The sequence below is a fragment of the Aspergillus undulatus genome (genome assembly GCF_047715775.1).
Source record: "Aspergillus undulatus strain CBS 261.88 unplaced genomic scaffold BDV17scaffold_29, whole genome shotgun sequence".
In the NCBI taxonomy this organism is placed as follows: Eukaryota; Fungi; Ascomycota; class Eurotiomycetes; order Eurotiales; family Aspergillaceae; genus Aspergillus; species Aspergillus undulatus.
Window position 1 is genome coordinate 253,966 of NW_027396633.1, and position 22,924 is coordinate 276,889.

The window sequence follows — 22,924 nt, forward strand, 5'->3', positions numbered from 1 at the left end:
CCTAACCCTGAGATATATATTCGCGGACGGGTTCTCACACCAACAAATGTCCTATACTAGCCTTTCACTACCAAGAGCTAGTAACAATATGCCTGCTTCTCCCTGATATGGTAGCCCTTATACTTGGCAAACGGCTCGAACGCCTGAGGCCCCAGTGTAAACCCCTTACCCGAGTTCTTTCAGCCCGTCCAAGCAAGATTCTTCAATACTGTCAGTGAAACATTCACCAAAATCGCAGGGGAAGGGGAACTTACAGGATTGGGATAATTGCAGCGGTTGATGAATATAGTGCCCGCTTCTAGCACCCTGAGGAGGCTCTCATCAGCTTTGGGATCCTTGGTCAACACACTTGCTGTGGGCCCATAGTCGCTGTCATTCATCCACTTCACGGCTTCCTCGTCGGAAGCAACTTTGATAATCGGGATGACAGGACCGAATGTCTCCTGAATGACAGTCATGCCATGGTCGACGTACTTTTGTCAGAATCGTAGGCACAATGTAGTTCTGTCTGCTGAAGGGTTCGCAAAAGTAGAGTCGGGTGGCGTTGCATCGACAGCGCCCCTGCTGAGCGATCTTGAATCTGCGCGTTGACATTCTTCTGCGCAGCTCGCGAGATTACAGGACCAACGTTGGTTGTTTTATCGGCAGGGTCTACCAACATGTATCTATATTTCCACCATTAGTCCTGTCACTGACAGAAAGTGGTCGAAAGGTCCATAGATATGCCACTTACGCCGCGAGCTCCTTCTGATTCTCCGCATTTGCTTTGTAAATGTCCTGTTGGATATATACCCTTTCAATAGCGCAGCAGCTCTGACCAGCATTGAATGCAGCACCGCCCACCGATTGCTCAACCACGTACCGCAGATCTGCGTCCAGCTGTACATACGCAGGGTCGTTCCCACCGAGCTCAAGGTTAACTGGCAGAAAGCGACTAGCGGTGCTCTCGCGCAGGGCCCGGCCACCCTGTGTCGATCTAGTAAAGTCCGAGCAGTTGTATACCTATATGTATCTATACCTTGGTACAAGAGTCTCATGGCTCTTCCAGGAGTATCTAATTTGCACAAACCACATCATAGGATTCAGTCGTATAAAAACAACGAAGAAGGAAAAGAGCCACAATAGAGTTGAAAGGCGTACTAGAAATCATAAGAAACAGACTCTGCCGGGGGTGCAACGGCAATCCCACGCAGCTGTGCCGTGTCCTTCCCACTCTTCTTGGCTCTGTTCACAAGGATGAGGTCCTCCTCGTTATTTTTGCCTGTTTTTATATAACATTCTTAAGCACACCGGACGCTGGAGCTCCAGAGTCAAAACTTGCTGTTTCAAGCTTCCAAGCCGTCTGGTGAAAAACTTTGGAAGTCGTTTAGTGAGGCGATTCTTGTTACATATATCCATCCATAGCAGTCTATAGTCTAATTATGTGGTATTCGGGTCCAGCCATGGACGCACTTGTGCATCACTAACCCTTCCAGCGCACCCATGTATCGACGACAACATCGTTCTCCACCACATAGTAAACATGTAAAGCAGCCGTTGTTATACAGGAATGCTGACACCACAAATAAGCTCTCTGTCCGACGTGGAAGAAGTCCGCAACTTTCAGCATCCCGTCTTCACTCAAGCCGTTCGTAAGCCCAATAATACCATGCTCCTGAGATAATCGAACAATATTCCAGTTGGGATATCCCAACACTTCTCCAAAAATCGGGAAATGCGCTCGACTATCGTGATAGTGCAATTATGCCGGCATTTACGAGGGCTTCGTTGCGCTCCGGATAGACACTGCATATATTGGCGAGGATGAGGATGCGGATGGCTTGTTGTGATCGATCGCCTAGTCCGGTGGATACTTGTTGAAGGCCGTTGGCAGGGAAGTTTCCTAGCGTGCAGTGGTAGTGGTAGTCTGAATAATTTGATATACCGAGCAGGGAAAGGACATACGGACCGGCTTGTAGTTCCAGAATATAGTGCGAAGGAAGCCCGGCCGTGATGGCTTTGATGGAATGCGCTGTCGGCGTTGAGCCTATAGACAAGACCAAGGGGCCACCGCTGTTGTTCGCAAGCTTTAATACCCTCAAAAGACCGCCGAGTTCATCTTGCGGCACAGCTTGCGTTGACTTCCTGTCTCGACAGCCGTAAGAGTGTCCTGCATGACAGTAGGACCCATATAGAGTTGTCAAAGCGAACTCTCTACTCGCTTGACCAAGTCAGGTAGACTGGTAGAGCCACTAGGCAGGCTAGCCCGACTCAAGCCGATGTCAATTTTGATGAAGACCTGCCATGTCCTGAATCCTTCGTTCCTCGAGGTGAATTGTTCCAATAGGTCAATTTGTTCTTCGTTGTCAAGCATCAGAAGTATTCGTACTTTGTGAAAGAGACTTGCGAGACGAGCGAGGGCATTTTCTGTAATGGGGAGGCCGTAAAGACACTGCAATAGTTAGAGCTGTTGGATTGTGAAGCAGAATATTCGCACACCTCTTCAAAAATTTCTTCTTCCACCAGGAGTAAAGCTCCCTCAGACTCGCAAACGGTCGACGCAACTATTCTATTATGCGTTCCTTCATCTAGCATCATCCGAGTGACTTCACGGGACTAGTAAGGCATAAATTAGTTTCCTAACCTTTTAATGTCGTGACATGAGACCGAAAGGCAATCCCCAGGTCTTGCACATCCACAAGCAGCCTGTGGATGTTGTCAACCAGGATAGGCAGACTGATCACCAAAGATGGTGTTGGCAGAGCTGAGACGTGTTTGCCCTTGTAGGATTCGCGGCGGCGAAGGGAGAAGTCCATCTTGATTACTCGCACACGGGGTGATCGAAGAGTGCCAGGGAACCCCTAATCCGCAGGTCGCGTATCAGCACACTCTCCTATCAGAAAGATTAAGGCAGGAACTGTGAGAGCAGTCAGCAGTCAACAGTCGGCAATATGTAGGTAGTTAGTTTGTTGATCTCACAACGCGGCTAACAGCAAACCCCGATCCCACCAATCACAGAATGGACCGCGCCAGGAGTAGCACCAAGATAGCCCACATTGATATCACAGCGTAATGAACAGATAACCCCAGAATTATAGAGCTGTTATCTCCAGACTCCAGTCCCAGCGTGTCATTCCCCCGCTTCTTGGTATTGTGAACACTTTCTTATCATAGTTAGCTCTCTCCGCATTTACTATAAGTAGTATTTCGCTGAAGGACATGTTATGCACCAGCATATCCATTGCCTGTTCTGACATCTCTCCTTCATCCTTACTTTGTTATGATTTAGGTTGGATTCGACGATGGAAAAGGACTTGGAAAAGCCCCAGAACGCCCAGGAGATGGGCGAGGGGCAACCGGTCAGTACACTCCTACCTGAACCAGCTCTTACAACCAGACTAACATCAGCTTTTCACCTACAGTCACTGGCCAGATGTTTCAGCTCAGAAAGGACTTCTCCCTTCTCTCAATCATTGAAATTGGTTTCTCCCTCGCAAACTCCTGGCTCGGGATTGCAACGGCGCTCGACACCGGAATCAAAGCAGGCGGTCCGGTACAGCTGGTCTACGGCCTTATCCTCGTGGCTATAGTGTGCGGATTGATAGAGGTATCCCTTGCAGAGCTTAGTTCGGCTATACCAAACGCCGGTGGTCAAATTATTGGACTGGTCGTCTGGCGAGCCCGAAGTACGCCAGGTTCCTGTCATACTCTGTTGTTGCTGGTAACATGGACTATGTATGCGTCGTTTACTTTGTGACATTTGCGATCATTATTGCTTGGTGGTATATGGACGCTCGAAGAAATGTTCCCGTTGTAATCACGATTTATGAATACCTTTTATATCAGTTTTATTCATAGGACGCAATACTTCGGACCGTCTGAACCACTACGATATTTATTTTCAGAGACGCAAAATCTCCATGCGCCTATGGCAATTGGTCGAGGTTCCTTCAGTTAGACTGACTGATGGTGGCCTCCCGTTCTCCAGAGCGACAAGGTACGCACAATGTCGCTGCGAGATTGGGGCACTCCTGCAGGCTGTGAGCTCCCACCAGCACGGCCTCATTTCTCAGAGAAATTTCCACAGCTAGCTGCTAATTCTCCACTAGCATAGAGCTGGATCGGTGCCTGAGGATACTATTGGACCCATCGCTATCGAATTACATAGCTGAAGGACCCGAGATCGTCCCGAATCGGCTCGATCGAGTCACCAGAATGCTACGGTCCGACTCATTTCCCCCGAAATCTCGGAGGAGATAGTCACATACGTACTGTCTAATTGCTAATCAAGCAATCTTACTTCCCGGTCCCTCAAAGCTCCCACTGCCAGTGCTTGGCGCCAAGGGCTCCGATCAGCGTGCGACTCCCACAGTGGATCGTGGAGAGCTGTGGGAGGAGTCCCGCTGTGGGAGGCATGTCGTTCCCATCTCTGTCGATCATGCTGGCATCGGTTCCTCGACTGGCAACCCGAAACCTTGTATAGCGGACTTAGTTGCCAGGCCCGGTATACGTTTACCCCTTGGGTGCAGATCTGCATCGGAAACAGTCCAAGGCGAGACCTATCGACTCCGACGTGTAAACGTTTACCCAGTACTCCCAGGAGATGGAACCTTGTGTCCCGGGCGTCGGACTCATGGTATAAAAGCGCCAATTGTGTCCCCTCAAGTAGTCAGAATCACACACTTACAGAACATCACCCTTCACCCTTCACTTGGCCTTTCTCAACTGTTGAATTATGCAACTCAAGGCTGCGCTCAATCTCACCGTCCTTGGGGGCGCCATCCTCGCACTCGCCCATCCTGGTCACCATGAGGAGCGAGACTCGGCACCCGTGAGGGCGTACAAGAGAGACGTCGGTCACGGCCTAGCAAAGTGCTCCGTTCAGCTGGAGGCCCGAGGCCTTCACGCGCATTCTCAAGCGCGCCGCAAGGCCATGGTCGAGCTGCATCGCCGTCAACTCAGCACCCGCGATACCGACGCCGTCCTAAACACCTCTCATCAAGCGAGCGGACTCGTGTCACCGTCCATGCCGACAGACGAGATTTTTCAGGATTCCAGCAACAAGGCTTGCCTGCTCGGTCCGACTGCCGAAGGAGAAACTGGCCCGTACTGGATTCCTGGCGAGCGAGTGCGCTCTCATATCCGTGAAGGGCAGCCTGGTGTTCCGGTGATTCTCGAGCAGCAGTATATTGACGTCGAAACGTGCGAGCCCATCCCGGATCTATACGCAGAGCTCTGGGGCTGCAACGCTACCGGTGTGTACTCTGGCATCGTCACTGAGGGCAACGGAAACTCCAACGATGTTGCCAATGCAAAGCGTACTTTCCTTCGCGGCGTTCAGCAAACTGACGAAGACGGCGTTGTCACGTTCGACACTCTCTTCCCAGGCCATTATGATGGACGCACCACCCATTACCATAATATTGCCCACTTTGGGGCCAAACGGTTGCCCAACAGTACTGTCGTCGGCGGAACGGTTGGGCACGTCGCTCAGATCTTCTTGGACCAGGACTTGATCGATCAGGTTGAGTCGACATATCCCTACAACACAAATGAGATTCCAATTACTCCCAACGCGGTAGACCGGGTCGTTGCGCAGGAGACGGAGTATAGCGACTCAGACCCGATGCTTAACTATGCCTTGCTTGGAGATAGCATCGAGGACGGCATTTTCGCTTGGATCACTGTTGCTGTCAATCTTTCAGCAGTGCACTATCCTTACTGGACCAACGTGTACACAGCTCATGGTGCGGTCAAGGTGGACGGGACTTCGGATGGCGATCCACGGGCGATTGATGGCGGCCTTCCCCAGACAACGGCGAATTGAACACTTGCGTGTCATGATTGACATGGTAACATAGAACGAGTTTATCAGAATCAGGCTAGAAACTAGGGACCCTACGCAATAAAATGGTGGCTCAATGAACGATCCTCTCCCATGCGTTCGTATTCGTAGAGTTAACCCCATTAGGAAAGAGCACCTGGTCTTGGCAGCAGACTTTTTCCAGCGATTTGACTTTGGGACTCAACACGATTCAAGGTTGCCTAGAAAGGCTTGACAAATATGTGAACGGTGACTCATCAGCACGTTCTGCAGTGGCAAGCTGGACGTCCTCTACGAATACGACGCGTGATGCTAGAGTCCTAAGCAGCTTCGCCATGCCTACGCGTCGCACCCACCGGAAGTCAAGGCACGGCTGCAAGGCTTGTAAGCATCGGAGAGTGAAGGTACGCTTTTCTGAGACTACCAGAATAAGCTTGCTAATATATTTCAGTGTGATGAGGCAAGGCCCGTCTGCTCCAACTGCAGTCAGCGCGAGGAATTATGTGAATATGTGACTGAAGCCTCGTACATCTGGGCTGAAGAGGAGGCCCCAGCTCGACGAACTCGGCGGCGGAAAACACCTGCGCAGACAGAGAACCATGCGTCTCCTTCAGACGCGCCTTTTCAACTGCTCGATCGATTTGGCGGGCCGGGCGCATCCTCGTCAAGTCCATCTCTGGACATGACGCAGCTGAGGCTCCTGGTGAACTGGCAGCATGAGACATGCCAATTTTACTCGCGCGACACGGAAACGAGAATTGTGTGGCAAATCAATCTCGTCGACGAGGCGCTGAAAACACCGCCTCTCATGCACGGCATCCTTGCAGTCTCTGCACTGCATCTGGCTCTTTCTGACCAGTCAGACCCTGCATTGTGGCTCGAAATTGCCACAGCGCACAAAGGACAGGCCCTACATGCACTCCAAAAAGGGTTACGAAATGTCACGGAAGATAATGCCAGGTCAATGATGGGTTTGTCCGCCTTGGTTGTCGCCTATGCGTTCGGCTCTGCCTTGACGGACACAGGAGTATCCGACGGGGACAGGCCCTCGCTGAATTCCCTAAATAACGTTTTTATTCTATGTCGCGGCGTCCAGCAGATAACGGATGCCGCGTTCTCGTTCCTGCGCCAGAGCAACTTTGCCCCGTTGTTCGCCCCCGGAAATCCATATCTGGCGATGCCCGACTACGTCAAAGCATCCCTGGACCGTCTTGACAGACTCAATACAGAGTACCTGCATGCTGAGGATCACGATGCCGCCACGTACACCCGCGCTATTGAGGGCTTGAGAGGTCTTTCTGGACACGCCTTCACTCAACCAAACTCAATGACTCTGGCTGCCGGCTGGGCTATCAGGGTTCCTCCTGAGTACCTGCAATATTTACAAGCGAACGAACCCCTTGCACTCGTGGTTCATGCGCACTACTGTGCCTTCCTTCACCTAGCCCGGGGAAACTGTTTTCTGCAATATTGGGGACGGTTTGTCCTGCAGGATATTCGTCGTTTACTCGATGAGTCTTGGGAAGGCTATATCTCGTGGCCTATTGCTGAAGTCTTTGGTGAGGGTTACGGCGAGCCCGTGAGCACAGGAAGTCTCATTGGCGACGACTAGTTGGTTGGAAACCACAGCCTTATCTTAGATATACCGCTAGCGCCATGAATCAAGCATGTTAAGACTGTTGCCTAGGAAATGCCAATTCTTCATGCAGGGCTGGTAGGCTTGGCTCACGGCAACCGTACAGATAACCCGATTAGGATAAGGGTACGAGTGCCCTTGGGGTCGGGTTCAGGTTTCATCGAGGGTCCCAGCATAGTGCGATAAGTATTTTTATCCTTCATCAGTAACTCCAATTAGCCATTGGAATAGGCAGCGTTTTTAGGAGGCCTTCTGATATAAACCCTTACCGTGCCTCAAACATGATCTCTCGACCATTGCAGCCCACACCTTACAACAATACCCCCATTACACCTCTGCGACTATCTTTCAATTCCTCTACTAGACTACTCGACCATGTTTCAACGACTGAATATCGCTGCGGAGGACATCCCTCGCACAAAGTTCCGCCTGCATATCTTGATTGGCTGCTTGATCCTCATCACCTTCATCCTAGCCATCGCCCGCATTGCCGACAGCGGCACCCCACGGAGTAGAACGAACACATTGGGAATCGCTGTGGTATGTCTTCTTCTATTCTATTGTGTATCTCCCTCAGACTAACATACCAATTTTCTCCTGTAGTGCGCCAAATCCGCCGTCTTCATGGCCTACCAGGTCCTAACCGAACACGTCGACCGCTTGAAAAGGTGGGCCAACACAAAGGCCAATGTGGCACTGAATATTATTGATACGGTGTTCTGGTTTGCACTCTTCGTTATCTCGATTATGGGGACTATGGGGTCCCGCAGTACGAGCAGCCGTGCGCTGGGTGCGATTGTGGTCATTTTGGCCTTTGTCCTTTGGTACGCCTACGCTTGGAATGTCTGCGTTATTCCATCTCACCTTGCTGACCATCTGTTGTGCAGTCCTATCGCTGGTTTCGCTGCTTTCATTTGTATCAAGGAGCGACAGTACTATAAACGCCACGGGGTGTTGCCGGGTACCTCAGGGAAGATCGGAGGCGTTGTTTAGACTTTGGAGCAAGCCCCTCAACGTTGATGCAGCGGTTACGAATTGGATGTTTGCGAAAATGGGAAGGGTGGGATTGGTACAACTATAGATTGCTGTGGTTTCATTTTCCTTTTCTTCTTTTTTATCCCAGTCATGAATAATATATGATCAGTAAGACAAAACTTCACAGGAATACCCTTTATCAAACTCGACTTTCTTGCCGTGACATTATGGGAAAAGCTCGTCTTCAAACTATGATTTCTACACAATCTCTATCGTACATATTCTTGCATGATGTCTCATATATAGCTTTTCCTTAAAACACTGTGTGCCGATTCCCTGGAAGCATCTCAAGATCCTCAGGCTGCTTATACGCCGTCCGTCCAGACACGATGTTACTCGGATGCCAGATATTTAAGATCACACAGCATCCCAGCATGAGCGCAGCATCAAGAACATATATGAAAACCTCCTTGCTTTGCAGATACCCGTCCTTACCCTGTATATACTCCGCAACTCGGAACACCGACCGGATCATGATCAGAGCGCTAACGGCGTAGAGGATTTTGAGGTATCGGCTCCACGGAAGGTTGATGCCCATATGGTGCATAGGTGTCGAGAGCATTCGCCGATGGAAGATCATCGAGACGACCATGAAGACGCCGAAGAAGAGGATTTGTACGAATAGACCGCCGAGAATCATCTTCTCTCCCATATCGGCCTTTTCGGCGTCTTTGGCGCTGGCTTGCATTCCGCCTCCTGTTCATGAGCAATATCCGTCAGCTTCTATGACCAAAATTTTATTCTTATTTGAGCTCGGATAACGCACCGCCACTTTGTAGTAAGAACGAGAGGACATCCCCGGTTACAAAAACCTTCGTTAGCCACGTCGGTCGAATCGGAGAAAGCGAGCTGGCGTTAAGGCTCCGAATGATGCGCCCGAGGAGCATGTAGATCGAGGCAGCGAACAGCGTTGGGCCGAGCAGGATCAAGACGCTCTGGCCGACGTAGGGCATCATTGTCCAATCGGGGGTTTCGGTCGCGCTGATGAACCTACACAGGTAGCCAATTGCCTCGACTAGTAGGAAGGGTCAGAGTGCCAGATTCGCTTCTAGATGAAGAGCCAACTCACAAACACCCCCAATGATGAACGGGATCAGATACCATGTCCGTGCACGGGCTGTCTGCCAGATGTGTATCAGAGTCGTTAGGCCGAAAAGAGCAGCGAAGGGGATGGCGGCGCCCTCGGAAGGGTTGTATTGGTAGTACTTGTACGCCATCGCCTCAATTGTATTGGTGGTTCGGTCTCAATCTTCAAAATAAAATTGTCTGAACGGCGATCTCAGTGTGCCCTATATATACCATCTCTGCGTATCCATCCTCTGGCCTGGTAAGGTGAAGTGGGTCACAACAAAAATAGGAGACGGGGCTGGCAGGTGTGGGCTCCAGATACTATGGGAGATAGGCAGCACTCAACAACAACCAGAACCGGTCTTCTATACTGATACGAACTCCTCCGATTTTGAAACAGGCCCGCTAGGCTCAAAATCGACAAGAAAGAGAAAGAGAGGGCGGGGCGGGTCTGGCTAAGCTTCCAATCTGGCTGTGGCGTCGCCAAGAAGGGTTATGGGTACGAGAACGAGGGTCCACACTGCAAACGCATTTGCCTACTCAAGGGCATCATCGACAATTATAGTATATTTGGAATGACAGGGAAAGGCCAATTTGCCTCCAAGCATTCTATTTAAACTGTCTCACGTCCAGTTTGTCTTGATTCTGGCATTGATTTCAACTCCACTTCTTCCAACTCACACCCACTACACCTTATTAACATGGACTTTGTTTTCTATTACTATGCGCCGTCAGGTGCTGCTGGGGGCATATTTACTGCACTATTCGGTGTATGCACACTCTTACTCCTCTACCAGCTCTTACGGACACGGACGTGGTTCATGATCCCCTTCACAATCGGCGCTGCCTGTACGTTGATCGTCCTTGTCCTCACCTCTATTGCTACTAACGGTCCTAGTGGAATGTATTGGCTATGTCGGTCGCCTTCTGTCGTCGCAAGAAACACCAGACTTCACGAAAGGCCCCTACGTTATGCAGAGTGCTCTCATCCTAATTGCTCCCGCCTTCCTCGCCGCCAGCATATATATGACTCTTGGACGTATCATTGCCATGCTTGATGCGGAGAGATGCTCTGTCATTCCACTACGCTGGTTGACAAAGATCTTTGTCGCTGGAGATGTTTTGTCCTTCTTGATGCAGGCTTCCGGTAAGCGACCTATTTTTTTCCCGTTCACCAACTAGACTAACAGCACAGGGGCCGGCATTATGGTGAAAGACTCGGAGAGTGCAGATACCGGCGAGCACATTATCGTCGGCGGTCTCTTCGTGCAGATCATTTTCTTCGCCTTCTTCGTCGCTACAGCGGGAATCTTCGAGCTGCGCATGGCGAGACAAAGCGTCGTCGTACCCTCTCAGCTCCGGAGCATATGGCGCCGGCATAGGATGGCGCTGTGCTTTACCAGTGTACTCATCCTAATCCGTTCAGTTATCAGGGTTGTCGAGTACCTCATGGGCTATGACTCGTACTTGATGCGGCAGGAGGTGTTTATCTATGTGTTTGATGCGCTGTTGATGTTTATCGTGGTATTTACTCTGAACTGGATACATCCCAGCGAGGTCAACTGTGCTCTTGGACGGGGAGAGAAGTATTCTACGCGTGTTGTGGCTGTTCGCAAGTATGCTACCGTTGCGATGGAGATGGAAGAGGGGCGTCGGTGCAGCAGCAGCCACAAGTGAGCGGAAAACTTTCCCAATTATCTATCCTCCGAAACCATTAATATCTTTATTACCTGCATACTATTCACGTCCAGTGTACTTTCCATCGCATGCGACCGACCAATATCGCCACCATCAAACCCTGCGCGGCAATCAGAACACCAAGAGCGCAGTTCTCGCTGTCAAAAGAGCAAGAACAGCCGAAGACGTCAAAAACACGCCGAACCGCAGCAAGATCTTGTTGGTAGTAGACTGAATCAAACTATGCACGACACGAAGCCCAACATAAGTCCAGGCCAATTTGATATCGAGTGGGTTGTCCGCGCCATGGCGCGCAATAGCCAGAGCGAGCGCGACTGCATAAAACTGGGTCGGTTGTTCGAAGAGGTGGTTGTAATTATCGGCCTTCCATCGCACGGAGGGAGGCGTCTGCGCGTCTATCTGACTTCGAGGTATAGAGGGATCGGTGGCCTCTTTGATGCGGCCGTAGATAGGTAGGCGAGTGGCATACATCCAGATCTCTTGAACAAAGGTCCAGCCATTGAGGGCGATAACTGGCTGGAGGAGGCCGGGGATATGGATGGATGACATGGCGGGAACACGGGGTAGGAGGAATATCCTGAGGAAGGCTTGGGAGTGGGGGCAAGCGGATTTTTATGCATAGAGATTACACACTTCTCCCTCAATAACAAAGAAACCGCGGCGCGGGGTCTCAGGGCTTCGGGGGCCGGGGGGTGGCTGGGAGGGGCTGGGTACCCATATAGTATCATCCACTATCACTCTCACTTCCAACTACGCCTAGGCGCCGTCGAATCGCAATCATGTCGTCCAAGGTTTTCCTCTCCTCGGGCGTGAACTCGGTCTTATACTCCGACGTCAAACAACAGACGTTATTTTCATGCAACTGCCACGCGTTAGGGCCTCTTACTTCACGCGGCTCTTGCAGGAACGTTTCAAAGGCTGCCGGCTCGCCATCATTATCGTATTTAGTAGGAAGAATCCAGCCATTGAACCAAAGCGGCCGATCGTGGCGGTCAAGATGCAGTAGTTGTGGTGCACATATTGTATACCGGGGCGGGCCCGTTGCGACCAGAATATCTCCATTCCACCCGGGAACGTCCTTTACAGGATGTGCTACCCCCATCGTCCCAGTGCTGCCGTCGTGGAATGCGTAGTCGATGTCTCCGGCCAACTCCCACCCCAGCCAGAATGTTTCCTTGTCGCCTGATACTGTTAGGTACGCACCAACTTCCAACCCATTGATAGCAAACTCACCGAAGACCATATCATATACTCCTTGGATACCCTTTTCTTCGTCCCCATCACGATCCAGCCCATTTAGTCTGGCTACCAGGAGCAACGCCACGAAATGTCTCCATTTGTCTACCACGACGACCCCTGATTCCTGCATATGCTCGCTCTCCCCGGTCCAGAACCGGTTCTTTAGGACATTATCGGATAATGGCTTTGGAAGGACATCTTGCAGCCACTGTCTTTTTGATTCTGCAAATAACATTCTGTCTTTGAAGAACAGTGCCCCAGTTTCTCGATAGGCTTCGTCCTCGAGCAGGATTTCGGGATTCTGGAAGAATAAAGCATCGGCGTCAATGAAAATAACGTGTCGAAAGGTAGATAGCAGCATGGCGAAGGGTTTCCCAGCCCAGCCGCTCAGCGTCAAAGCCCGCCCGTCGAGCATCCGGCTCAGATCGCGCGTTGTGACTCCAGGTAGGGCTTCCAATTGTGAGCGAACTGACTTAGTCAGATCTCCATCACCATAGTGGAAGACCTCGATTGGCAGATGGCAACCCAATTGCCGGATCACAGAGATTGATGTAAATAAAAACGCAGCCTGGAGGTCTCCTGCTAGCATCACGATGCCCCTTTCTGCCCCGTAGAACTGGGCGTGTAGAGCCATGAGATCTTTATGATACGGCGCGGTCCAAGAGAACAGGAGCGTCGACAGGCGGTTGTAAACCCACTTGGATATTTTGTAATCATGGACCACCTTTGCTCTTGCCATTCCCATGTGGCCCGCTATTTCTGGGTGTTGTTCAAGGTATTTGAGGATGTTATCGCGGGTCTTCAGTGCCGTCCCATCTTCGTTAAAGACTAGATGGGCCTTTTCCCATGCTTCAAACATCTTCTTGAAGTAGCGGGTCCGGAGACCTAACTCGTGTAGGCGCGCTTCTCCGGTAGCATCAATGGGTCGCAGCAGGTTTTCGGTCTGTACTTCGTCACGGAGCAAACAGAACAGCCGGGTAAGCGACGAAGCAATGCTAGTTGTCGGCCATGAGGAATACTCAGCTAGATTGTCGTCTTTCCTTTCGCCGTCAGATGCACCCGCATTCTGTAGCAGCGTGGTGCTCGGGTATTCGATCGACGCGTCGCTTAGGACTGGGTCTAGTGCGTTGAGCGTACCTGGCAACGAGGGCTTTCCTCTGGGCTCGAATAGTAGATAGAAAATCGATAGAAAGAGTATGCAAAACAGCATTCGAGAGACATGAAATTTTCTTCTTCGCCTTTTGCTCGGCCGCGGCCGGTCGGTGGTCTCCAGTGTCAGAAGCTTTTCCACATCGTCTCCTGGCATCGTCAATGGCTTCAACGAGGCTCACTTTGGGCTGACTCCTTTTTTGGTGCTTGGGAGGCGTCGAATAACATCAGGTTACTCGAGATACCGCGTTGTGTAATGACAATCTCGGGGATGTGGTCGACTTTTCAATAAGCAAAGCGGGCAATATTCACATCATCGGCCTGGGCATGGTGCGTATTCACTGGTTTTTCCGACGAACCTCCGTTCCTCGCTGAGTTGCTCGCTCGTGTCACTGCCACGAGTGAATTGCTTGTGGAGCTGGGCCCAGACCCTGATCGTTCTCTCTTAAGGTTGTGGTCGCACATACAGTCACCTCTTGTCACCCGTGACTTAGCCATCCTCGGTGCTCGGGTATCACAGGAACTGATGCCATCATGAAAGGTCGAGTTGGGTTATTGAAACTCCATAGCTTTCTCCATATCACACCTGTCTCACTCTACCTTCAACGTCTTCAAATCAGTCCACACAACTTACTGACTTGCGTTCTATGAACCTTCATCTCCGTGGTGCATGGTCGTAAGAATCATACAGACGCCCTTGCTTCTTTTCCCTCCACCGGCGAGTCTACCGTGGCGCACCCAACCGACCTCGACGGGCGGCCGAAGCTAGTGGTGCCCGCTTCAGGACCAATCGAGCTTGTTATGACGAACAGGGGGAAAGCATGTATCTAGCTTAGGCAACTTCTACATGACATTCCCGTAGACTCCCACCTAACAAGGGTTCCGTCTCTCTCTCTTCGAATGGAACCGTCACACTCCGCTGACGCTGGATAACAACCCACAAGAGAACAAACTGCACAATCGCGAAGACGGCAATGCCCACGACAGGCCATCCGAACTTGAAGTACCAATCCAGCACTGCATTGTCGGCCGGGAAACGCGGTGAGCCTCCATAAACAACACGCCATACCCATGAGACGGCCAGAACGGCGAAAACAGCAGCCTGACCCGCAAGGCCAGGTACACTGAGCGAACTGTGAATCGGGCCTTGAAGTATGCGGCGAGCCTGGAGGCCAGCCGAAACAAGGGCGACGATTGTAAGCACCGGGTTCACGATGAGGAGGTGTCCAGCGACAAAGAAGAGGAGACGCCATTCAAGCTCGGATTTTGCGAGGTCGTCGAATCCGCCGATAGCTTCGTAGAACTGCGGGATGACGGAGATCATGAGGAAGCCGATGTAGATTAATGCGACAATGCCTCTCTGCGGCAGGTCATCCGTGGACAGGTATAAGAGCGTGAGGACGAACAGGAGGAGAAACAGCAGCCAAGCGACAAAAAGATGGGTCAGGTTAAGAAGGTCCGCTGTATTCGGCGGATTGTGGACGACAACACCACCACCCGAGGGCTCATTGACACATAGTGCGAAGTAGATCGAAAAATGATGTGTCGCGAGGAGCACGTTGCTCAAGACGTAGTACGGCGATATCCCAGAGCTGTCCCGGGACGACGATACCTTATAGAGCTGCGGAAGGAACGAGAGGACTGTGAAGATGGTGAGGATGCTTTTGCACTCCAGTCAGTCAGTTGTTTTGGCGCAAAGAGGAGCGGAGGGGAGTATCTGAATGGGGGGTCACATTCTCGGCCACTCGGGCAGTTCACAAGGGGCCATAATGTTGTAGAATCTATCCGAGTCGTAGATAGAATAAGCATGGCAAAGAGAGAAAATGGGGCGAAGCAGGCGAGCGCCCTTTATCTTTATGCCTCGACGAGCGCAGGCAGTGCTGGCGCTAAACAATCCACCAATGTGAGGGAGAAGCACTGGCCCACCATGCGAGTACCGTGCCATACCTAGGCTTGGTACAGATCCTCACATTCTAAATTCCAAATTCGTGGGCATCCATGGAAAGAAACCGAGATCGACTTGTTTCTGGTTGCGCGCCCACTACCGATTTCATTCTGTTTACTCTGTACATCATGACGTGTCTCATCAGAATAATACTTATAGTCGCATGTTATTGAGAATCCTAGTGCCCTTACGGCAAACATCAGTCGGGCGATGAGGGGTCCCCCTGTATCATCTCGTTAGCTTAGTCTCGGAGACAATACATGAAGCATACCATTTGTGTAAAGGCAATGAAGCCCTTCTTTATAACCTGAAACGCCTTAACGCCAAAGCTAAATGGCTCCCAAAGCACTAGGTCAGCCAGTTTTCCCACTTCAATACTGCCCACGGCATGAGTACTACCCTATGTGGGCGCTGGATTAATGGTATACTTGCTAATATATCGCTTTACCCGGTGATTATCTATCTTCAGCAAGCTGTCCCCGCTGGGTCTTGTTAACATGGGCAGTGCTCCATGTACGCACTATAACTTCACCACAGCGCCCCATTGCCTGCGAGTCAGAGACCTTGATACTAACCGCACCAGTATCATGGAGTTATCCTCCGCAGCGATGGCCGTTCCCCTAATGTGGCTTTCAAGAAGCGCTACTTCATCAGGAATATCCTTAGATAATTGGTGACAGGTTACAGCCATATCCATGTGTTAGTCCACTGTATTTGTCGTGAACGGCATGGTAGGGGTTGTACTGCTCGGAAGGACATTCTTGTGCTGCACAAGCTTCATCATACCGGGTGCATGGCTCCCTCCATGGTATCTGGATTCCCGGCCTTACTGATACCAACAATAAGGTCATCCTTGATACCACGATATGCGTTGAAAGTGCCTGTCCAATTGATAATCACAGCATTCGCAACAGCTAAATCTAAGCACTCCGCATTAGACCGCCCACTTGCTTGTCCCTGACCATCCCTAATTGTCTTGCCATCACTGAGGGTACATTCGCCACCGTAGGTCGTATAGTCCTTCTCAGCCTTCAGCCATTAGGTCTGTAGACCCCGGTAGAATAGAATCGCCAGCCGTCGGACCATAAGTCGTCGCACGTTTCAATCTGTCCATTGAGCACGGCTTGACATCGCCCTTTTCCGCTGTCTCTCCAGGTGTATGCCGGTACACTTGATAATAATATAAGGGCATATGGTGCACTTGTCACTTACTCTTACCATGCCCTCCTCCTTTTCTTAATTGCGCTAACAATGCTTAGAAAGCCTACCAAAAAAATTTGTCTATTCTACTTGGAGAATCTCGGACTAGGCACACTGTATCGCCAGCTAGCATGCGGTCACCACTTTCACTCATCCTGCATCAGTGACTAAGTGAGTCGGGGATCGAATCGTTGCCCTCTATGCCGCCGACAATTGGGAGCTACCCCGTGGTCATCGACGGGATATCTGGTGATGCAGTCTCGACCTCAAAAATCGCAACCAATGCATAGGACGCCTTCGCGAACCGGTTTTAGTAGCTTGCGCAAGATCAGTAACATGTTGACCAAGAAGAGGCACAGGTAACAGCAGGTACTTTGTTTTATCATTGGGATTCATGTTTCCATGGATTCCCTGAAGTATGGGCTACTCCGGCAAATAGCCGATCATCGGAACTATCCGACCAGCTCTCGGTTGTGTCCGAACTGGCCTCTCAGCAACTCCAGGCCGCCAAAATCATTCATTTTCACTTCACAACATCTCTTCACGCTATACAAATGCTCGCTTATCGAAGGGTATCGAAGTCTTTTAGGCTAATGGGAGCGGGTTATCGGCCCATCCGAAGCTTAAGCAGCGCACCGACCGTGGCTGTGCTGTACCAGGCCATTGAGCCGCCGGCGATCAATGGCGTGAGGAAACCGAGGAAACCGGGTGGTGAGCAGTCAATTGAGAAGGTCTTTGAGCCTATATCGCTAACCTTAGCAGGCTACCAAGATTCAGGGGCCGATATCGCCTACACACTACTGCAAAAGGGCATCAAAGTCATAAAGCAAGACGCCTCGGCCCCTGTCTCGACCAACGAGGGCTGGACATTCCCTGATACAGAAGAGGGCATCTACTCTGCTGTCCAACAGGGCGCTACTCATTTCTGGGCAAATACGATTCTTTTCAACTCCCATCCACTCCAAACTTCTACGAAGTTGGCACCGCTGGCTTCAGATCTCTACGTCGTCAGCCAGCCTCCTGCGTTGGTGGAGAACTTCGACGACAAGGCTTATCTAAATGGCAAACTCGCCAAGCTGGGAGGATTTACTCTGCCTCGATCGTGGCTAGTCAATGCAGAGAATATCAGCGGTGTCGTTCAGACTATCGATAGATACCCAATCGTTGGGAAACCGGTTCGCGGTCGAGGAAGCCACGGAGTGAAGGTCTGCCGCGATGAAGCCACTTTGCAACAGCACATAGAGACACTTCTCGCCGAATCGCCTCTCGTTATGCTGGAGGAGTTTCTCGCGGGCGAGGAAGCAACAGTTACCGTTATGCCTCCAACTCCCTCCAAGCCCCAGCACTGGAGCATGGTGCCGGTTACACGGTTCAACCACGATGATGGCATTGCGCCGTATAACGGCGTAGTGGCTGTTACTGCAAATTCGAGGGTTGTGGCTGAAAAAGAACTCAAGGATCCAGCATACGGCAAGATAATGCGACAGTGCGAAGAGGTAGCCAAGGTGATTGGAGCCACTGCGCCAATTCGCATTGATGTACGCCGATTTGAGACTGGATCAGACTTTGCGCTCTTTGATATCAATATGAAGCCGGTAAGCAATCTTTGTTTGGATCTTGCGGCAGCTACTGACTAAGGCAGAATATGACCGGCCCTGGTCGTCCGGGACGCGAAGATCAGGCGAGCTTGACGGCCATTGCTGCGTCTGCTATGGGATGGGACTATGGCACTCTGCTTGAGAATATCCTCCAGGGAGCGCAGTCTTTGGCCACTTTCAGGAACTACCGCAGCCCGTTCTAGAACCCTCCACTCTACCTTGGTTTTATTCAGAGACCTCATCGAACGCCACTGTACATACTAGGTGAAAACATATCAACAACTAGACAATTCAAGGCCCAAATGCGAATAACCCACAAATCACATGTCCATCTTCCCAGTTTCACACGCCATTCAGATCACACTTCTGAGAAAGGCGCCTCATTGGCGCCAGCTCTTCGAGCCTCAGGCCCTTCTTCAGTCTCACTATACCCCCCGTCCTTGCCTCTACTCCTTCTTCTCTTCTTCCGTTCCTTCTCGCCCTTCTTTACTCTCGGTGGGAACTCATTGTCCGGGCCTTGTAGAACGCAGGATGGATGCACGACAGCAAGAACAAGCAATCCAGCAAATATAGGTAGGGCATCAAGAGAATAGAAAAACGCCTCATGAACAGCTATATGCCCTTCAACTCCGTCGGAAAACTCGATCAAGCGGAATATGTTTCGAATGGTGATTAGGACAAGTGTCAGGTATAGCGCATAGAGGAGGCGTCGCCAAGGGACAGTGTGGATGACGGGCTTTACTGTCGTATGGTCATCGGCTTGGTGCTGTTGAGGGGTTCGAGTCCCAGCGACCAGCTTGTAGTGGAAGCGGATTGCGAGGACGATGAAGAAGGATATAAAGGATTGTTGGATTGCAACCCCGGCCATCACTGTGCCCATTAGATTCATCCTTTAACATAAACGTTCTGTGGCTGGAAGACATACTAATATAAACGCCCGTCTGCGCAGTATCACGATTACCCGAGCTCATAGGTCCACTGGACGATGCTTGCACGAAAAAAGCAATAATGTCCAGGATTACAAAGATGATGGTCAGTCTCCGTGCGCTGATATTGTAGAGACGGTCGCGCTTGAGAAGCATATGCACCATGCGGCCTAACACCATGTACACAAATGCATTAAGCCAGAGAGGGCCGAGGAAGATGATGATGCTCTGCGGGATAAAATCCCCAATCCCACTGATGCGATGAGCTGCCTTGGAACGGAGACCAAATCCAACGCTCAGCCAGGCACTACCGACGATGATCACCCAGCAGAATTTCTAGCACAAACACTGGTTAGCAATGTTATTGATTGTTTCTTAGGGGGGTGCCACCTTGCGAGTCCTGATAGCGAGGTAGAGGTGGAGGAAGAAGCAAAATCCATAGAGAGCTGTAAAGAGAGCAGCGGCTGGGAGATTCGGGCAGAATGCCCATCCCGACTCTTCTGGAGGATTGCACTTGGCCATTTTCGTGGTCTCTGTTTGATGATGATCCTCAAAAACATGGTGGCTTTCTGCATAGTATTATATATATCCCTGGGGGTTGCCATGCCCATACACAACGTCGACACCATGTCATACAGAATAAACATCATCCAATACAGATCCAGAAAACTCAGCTGCCTCCTTCCTGACCGTATGTCGCATGGCTTGTCTCGTTCCGTTCGCGTTGTCGCATTGATTGAATACGAGCTCTCGTACTCGCACTCGCATTGGCAAACGACAAACATTGATTGGCTCGCCACTAACAAACTTCGCCAAGTTGCTTGTATAGTCAAAAGAATATAGGTAGTCGAGAAGAGTAAGCAACAAGAATTCAGATTATAGTTTCAGCCTCTATCCAACGCCACTAATGACTACCTATGCCAACCTAGTACCGCAGAGTGTAAACCTCGCGGCCACGCGAATCTGTGCCCTTGTAATCCACCGACTTCCCAGTGTCAGAGATGACCCTTCTCGTATCGCCGTTATGCAGGATGATATCCAGATCCCTCCAGGCAGGAGTAAACCCACTTGACTCGTCCTTGGTAAGGCTCACAACGACCCTGTCGTCTCTTGCCTCGTAGGCGATTGTGTAACTGGAGACCTTGGGCTTGATTGAGATACCGTCATCCTCCATCCATGTCGTTGAGAAGACGGTGCCGTGGGAGCTCGCGCGCGGAGGGAAAATCTCAACACCACGGTAGTCGTCCACTTCGTCGATTGCGACAGATGCAGCAGTCTCGTCGCCGGGGACTCGAGTCTGAACGGACTTGCCGACAGGAATTGCGCCTCCAATCTTGGCCAGGAGGGCAATGCTCTCTTTCCATGCAGCTGGGACCTCGACCCACTGGCCTGAGGCGTAGTAAGTGTAGGGCGCATTCATATTTACAAAGCCGTAGTCAAAGTTGTCGTTAGCCTTGCGGGGGAGGTAAACCTTTGCGAAGTTGACGCCTGGCTCGTAGACGCCGCCGACGAGGATCGTCTCTCCAAAGAAGAATTGCTCCTCGCCGTTCTTCACCTTCTTTGTCCAGACCTCGGGGTCGGACTCGTAACCCCATCCGGTCCAGCGCTGAGGTGGCGAGGCATAGTAGTGGCTCTCCAGACCGAGATTGTAGATGTAGGGCAGGATCTCGTAGCGACGCTTGATTGTCGCGCGGACTTGCGGGGTGACCTCGGGGTACATAAAGGGTTCAATGACTTCGCCGACTTCGTTGTTGTCGGGTGAGGTCTTGAAGCAGTTGATCGCGAATCGAGGGGAATAAGTCCCCAGCTGCACCCATCGAACGAGCAGTTCGGGGGAGGGCTGCGGTCCTTCGAAGCCACCAATGTCGTGGCCCTCACACTGCGAAGCTTAGTTCACTGGCCTACTTTGATGGGTCTTAGGCTTACCTGAAGCAGGGACATGGCAGCATTCAATGACAAAGCATTCGACCCCTTCATGCTCTCCCAGCTGGTAACATTATCACCACTCCATGTACTGGCCGAGTACCTCATTGTACCAGCGGTCGCACTACGGGTCAAGACGAACGGTCGAACATTGGGCTCCAGGTCGCGAAGGGCATCGTGAGACGCCTTGCCCATCAGCTCAGTGTGCATGGCACGACCCCAGAGTCCAACAGTGTTGTCGCTGCTCTGCTTCTTGGCTGCATCGGCCACCGTCGGCTCGTCGAGCGCCACGCGCCAGTCGTCGTTGGGAAGAGTATACTCATTGTTGTCGTTCCACATGCCATCAATGCCAGAGCGCTTGAGGAACTGAACACCATCATACCACCACTTGAATGCGACTGCGGAGGTAAAATCAACGTGGCAGCCGTCGCCGCCGGTTGCACCTCCGGCGCTCCAAAGACGCATATAGCCGGGCTCTCCAGACCCTGGGTCCTTGAAGAATCCATTGCCGTCAATGAGCTTCTGGAAGTCAGGGTGCGAGCTCAGCAGGAAAGGCTTGATGTTGGTGATCATGCGAATACCGCGCGAGTGGTACTCTGCAATCCATTTCTCGGGGTCTGGGAAGCGGTATCGGTTCCAGGTAAACACAGTGCGGACCTTTGGCTCGTGCTCTGAGATCGAGTAGCCCGAGCTCATCTGGTGTGCTGAGACAGGAATGTCGTGCTCCTTCAGCTTGTCGGCGAATTCCAGCAGTGCTTGGTTGGCAGGTGGGTGGTCCATCGCGCTGTACTTATAGCCACCGGAGATGTATCCGTATGCCCATCGGGGGACGAGAATCGGGAAGCCGACGAGCTCAGCGTAGGACCTCACAACGTCCTTTAAGGTCTTGCCCACGATGAGATACTGCTCCAGACCACCAAAGTCCTGACGGTAGACCTTGAAGTGGCCCCAGAGACCATCCACCTCCGAGCCAATAGACCATGTTCCCCGGCCGTGTGTAGTTGAGAAGATCGCAACGACGCCGGCAGGGGTCGCCTTGATCAGGAGTGGAATGTGCTTGTAGAGAGGATCGGTCTTGTAGTTGTCGTATCCAAAGCTGTCGGTGGCCGAGAGCTGGAAGTGCCGATCGGTGAGGTCCATGGGAGCGTTCTTCTCACCCAGACCAACGTGCAGCGCCTTGCGGTCGTGCTCGGAATAGTTTGCGACGCCATCGCCGTCAATGACATACGAGCGCAGGGGCAGGTCGCGGTAGAGAGGTTTGTCGCCGCCTTTCCATGAGAGCGAGACGACGGGTGTATTCTCCCAGTTCACTGCAGCCTTGACGTCTCCGACCTCAATCTCTTTCTGCGAGTACCCGCTGTTCGTCGAGATTGTGACGCCGTCCAAGCTTGTGTCCGGCTTGGTGACGCTGGGATAGGGAGGGAGAGGGTGGTTCGGTGTAGTAAAGGTGACACGGAAGAGGTTCTCACGAACAGCTTCAAAAGAGAAATCGAACGATCGCTTTGCGCCTTCTGACTGAAGGAAGACAGAAGGACTCGAGTCTTGAGCCTGTATCTGCTGGTAGCCCTTGGGGCAGTACTCTTTTTGCGGCATGGTGGAATTGAATTGAAGATTTAGCACGCGTTCATGTCCTGAGACCAAGAACCGGCAAGCTCTGCGAACGCAAAGCTGTATTTGAATCCTAGAAATTTGCGACAGCTCCCC

The 22,924-nt window shown here is 51.5% G+C and overlaps 12 protein-coding genes across 12 annotated transcripts; 5 read left to right on the forward strand and 7 right to left on the reverse strand.

Moving 5' to 3' along the window:
- Positions 1 to 77: 77 nt before the first annotated feature.
- BDV17DRAFT_292071 (Aldehyde/histidinol dehydrogenase) lies at positions 78 to 2,795 on the reverse strand (the record flags this gene model as incomplete). Its single annotated transcript, XM_073762290.1, has 8 exons — positions 78 to 176; positions 255 to 409; positions 475 to 665; positions 734 to 966; positions 1,758 to 2,128; positions 2,191 to 2,431; positions 2,479 to 2,595; positions 2,673 to 2,795. The coding sequence occupies 8 exons, from the start codon at positions 2,793 to 2,795 to the stop codon at positions 78 to 80; spliced, it is 1,530 nt and encodes a 509-aa protein (XP_073614886.1).
- Positions 2,796 to 4,846: 2,051 nt separating this feature from the next.
- On the forward strand, positions 4,847 to 5,984 carry BDV17DRAFT_265169 (intradiol ring-cleavage dioxygenase). The gene has a single exon (XM_073758149.1). It carries the CDS (start codon positions 4,913 to 4,915, stop codon positions 5,804 to 5,806), a length of 894 nt encoding a protein of 297 aa, XP_073614887.1. The 5' UTR covers positions 4,847 to 4,912; the 3' UTR covers positions 5,807 to 5,984.
- A 14-nt stretch (positions 5,985 to 5,998) lies between these two features.
- BDV17DRAFT_104279 (Zn(II)2Cys6 transcription factor) lies at positions 5,999 to 7,615 on the forward strand. Its single transcript, XM_073753731.1, has 2 exons — positions 5,999 to 6,207; positions 6,255 to 7,615. Exons 1-2 carry the CDS (start codon positions 6,139 to 6,141, stop codon positions 7,413 to 7,415), a joined length of 1,230 nt encoding a protein of 409 aa, XP_073614888.1. The 5' UTR covers positions 5,999 to 6,138; the 3' UTR covers positions 7,416 to 7,615.
- On the forward strand, positions 7,616 to 8,619 carry BDV17DRAFT_104280 (uncharacterized protein). Its single transcript, XM_073753732.1, has 3 exons — positions 7,616 to 7,979; positions 8,043 to 8,263; positions 8,327 to 8,619. Exons 1-3 carry the CDS (start codon positions 7,815 to 7,817, stop codon positions 8,430 to 8,432), a joined length of 492 nt encoding a protein of 163 aa, XP_073614889.1. The 5' UTR covers positions 7,616 to 7,814; the 3' UTR covers positions 8,433 to 8,619.
- Positions 8,620 to 8,709: 90 nt separating this feature from the next.
- Positions 8,710 to 9,691, reverse strand: BDV17DRAFT_298790 (RTA1 domain-containing protein; the record flags this gene model as incomplete). The annotated part of the gene is made up of 3 exons (XM_073763764.1): positions 8,710 to 9,170; positions 9,241 to 9,489; positions 9,544 to 9,691. 3 exons carry the CDS (start codon positions 9,689 to 9,691, stop codon positions 8,728 to 8,730), a joined length of 840 nt encoding a protein of 279 aa, XP_073614890.1. The 3' UTR covers positions 8,710 to 8,727.
- A 552-nt stretch (positions 9,692 to 10,243) lies between these two features.
- On the forward strand, positions 10,244 to 11,219 carry BDV17DRAFT_282274 (RTA1 domain-containing protein; the record flags this gene model as incomplete). Its single annotated transcript, XM_073760170.1, has 3 exons — positions 10,244 to 10,391; positions 10,441 to 10,689; positions 10,738 to 11,219. 3 exons carry the CDS (start codon positions 10,244 to 10,246, stop codon positions 11,217 to 11,219), a joined length of 879 nt encoding a protein of 292 aa, XP_073614891.1.
- A 66-nt stretch (positions 11,220 to 11,285) lies between these two features.
- On the reverse strand, positions 11,286 to 11,877 carry BDV17DRAFT_104319 (MAPEG family protein). Its single transcript, XM_073753734.1, has one exon. The coding sequence runs from the start codon at positions 11,787 to 11,789 to the stop codon at positions 11,352 to 11,354; it is 438 nt and encodes a 145-aa protein (XP_073614892.1). The 5' UTR covers positions 11,790 to 11,877; the 3' UTR covers positions 11,286 to 11,351.
- Positions 11,878 to 11,964: 87 nt separating this feature from the next.
- Positions 11,965 to 13,700, reverse strand: BDV17DRAFT_282275 (putative alpha-1,3-mannosyltransferase; the record flags this gene model as incomplete). Its single annotated transcript, XM_073760171.1, has 3 exons — positions 11,965 to 12,422; positions 12,474 to 13,422; positions 13,617 to 13,700. 3 exons carry the CDS (start codon positions 13,698 to 13,700, stop codon positions 11,965 to 11,967), a joined length of 1,491 nt encoding a protein of 496 aa, XP_073614893.1.
- Positions 13,701 to 14,122: 422 nt separating this feature from the next.
- BDV17DRAFT_104301 (uncharacterized protein) lies at positions 14,123 to 15,428 on the reverse strand. Its single transcript, XM_073753733.1, has 2 exons — positions 15,362 to 15,428; positions 14,123 to 15,289 (listed from the first exon to the last, which is right to left on the reverse strand). The coding sequence occupies exons 1-2, from the start codon at positions 15,394 to 15,396 to the stop codon at positions 14,461 to 14,463; spliced, it is 864 nt and encodes a 287-aa protein (XP_073614894.1). The 5' UTR covers positions 15,397 to 15,428; the 3' UTR covers positions 14,123 to 14,460.
- Positions 15,429 to 17,366: 1,938 nt separating this feature from the next.
- BDV17DRAFT_292080 (uncharacterized protein) lies at positions 17,367 to 18,574 on the forward strand (the record flags this gene model as incomplete). The annotated part of the gene is made up of 3 exons (XM_073762291.1): positions 17,367 to 17,484; positions 17,536 to 18,368; positions 18,416 to 18,574. 3 exons carry the CDS (start codon positions 17,367 to 17,369, stop codon positions 18,572 to 18,574), a joined length of 1,110 nt encoding a protein of 369 aa, XP_073614895.1.
- Positions 18,446 to 19,819, reverse strand: BDV17DRAFT_298792 (RTA1 domain-containing protein; the record flags this gene model as incomplete). The annotated part of the gene is made up of 3 exons (XM_073763765.1): positions 18,446 to 19,241; positions 19,297 to 19,633; positions 19,688 to 19,819. The coding sequence occupies 3 exons, from the start codon at positions 19,817 to 19,819 to the stop codon at positions 18,730 to 18,732; spliced, it is 981 nt and encodes a 326-aa protein (XP_073614896.1). The 3' UTR covers positions 18,446 to 18,729.
- A 401-nt stretch (positions 19,820 to 20,220) lies between these two features.
- On the reverse strand, positions 20,221 to 22,813 carry BDV17DRAFT_298794 (putative alpha-glucosidase; the record flags this gene model as incomplete). Its single annotated transcript, XM_073763766.1, has 2 exons — positions 20,221 to 21,176; positions 21,224 to 22,813. 2 exons carry the CDS (start codon positions 22,811 to 22,813, stop codon positions 20,223 to 20,225), a joined length of 2,544 nt encoding a protein of 847 aa, XP_073614897.1.
- Positions 22,814 to 22,924: the final 111 nt, after the last annotated feature.

Bases quoted from the DNA above. Each gene is read 5' to 3' on its own strand.
- BDV17DRAFT_104319 (XM_073753734.1), bottom strand. From the start codon at position 11,789: ATGTCATCCATCCATATCCCCGGCCTCCTCCAGCCAGTTATCGCCCTC.
- BDV17DRAFT_265169 (XM_073758149.1), top strand. From the start codon at position 4,913: ATGGTCGAGCTGCATCGCCGTCAACTCAGCACCCGCGATACCGACGCC.
- BDV17DRAFT_104279 (XM_073753731.1), top strand. From the start codon at position 6,139: ATGCCTACGCGTCGCACCCACCGGAAGTCAAGGCACGGCTGCAAGGCT. The intron at 6,208-6,254 runs GTACGCTTTTCT...AATATATTTCAG, and splicing joins GTAAGCATCGGAGAGTGAAG to TGTGATGAGGCAAGGCCCGT.
- BDV17DRAFT_104301 (XM_073753733.1), bottom strand. From the start codon at position 15,396: ATGGCCCCTTGTGAACTGCCCGAGTGGCCGAGAAT. The intron at 15,290-15,361 runs GTGACCCCCCAT...GGAGTGCAAAAG, and splicing joins CTGCCCGAGTGGCCGAGAAT to CATCCTCACCATCTTCACAG.
- BDV17DRAFT_104280 (XM_073753732.1), top strand. From the start codon at position 7,815: ATGTTTCAACGACTGAATATCGCTGCGGAGGACATCCCTCGCACAAAG. The intron at 7,980-8,042 runs GTATGTCTTCTT...TTTCTCCTGTAG, and splicing joins ACACATTGGGAATCGCTGTG to TGCGCCAAATCCGCCGTCTT. The intron at 8,264-8,326 runs GTACGCCTACGC...TCTGTTGTGCAG, and splicing joins ATTTTGGCCTTTGTCCTTTG to TCCTATCGCTGGTTTCGCTG.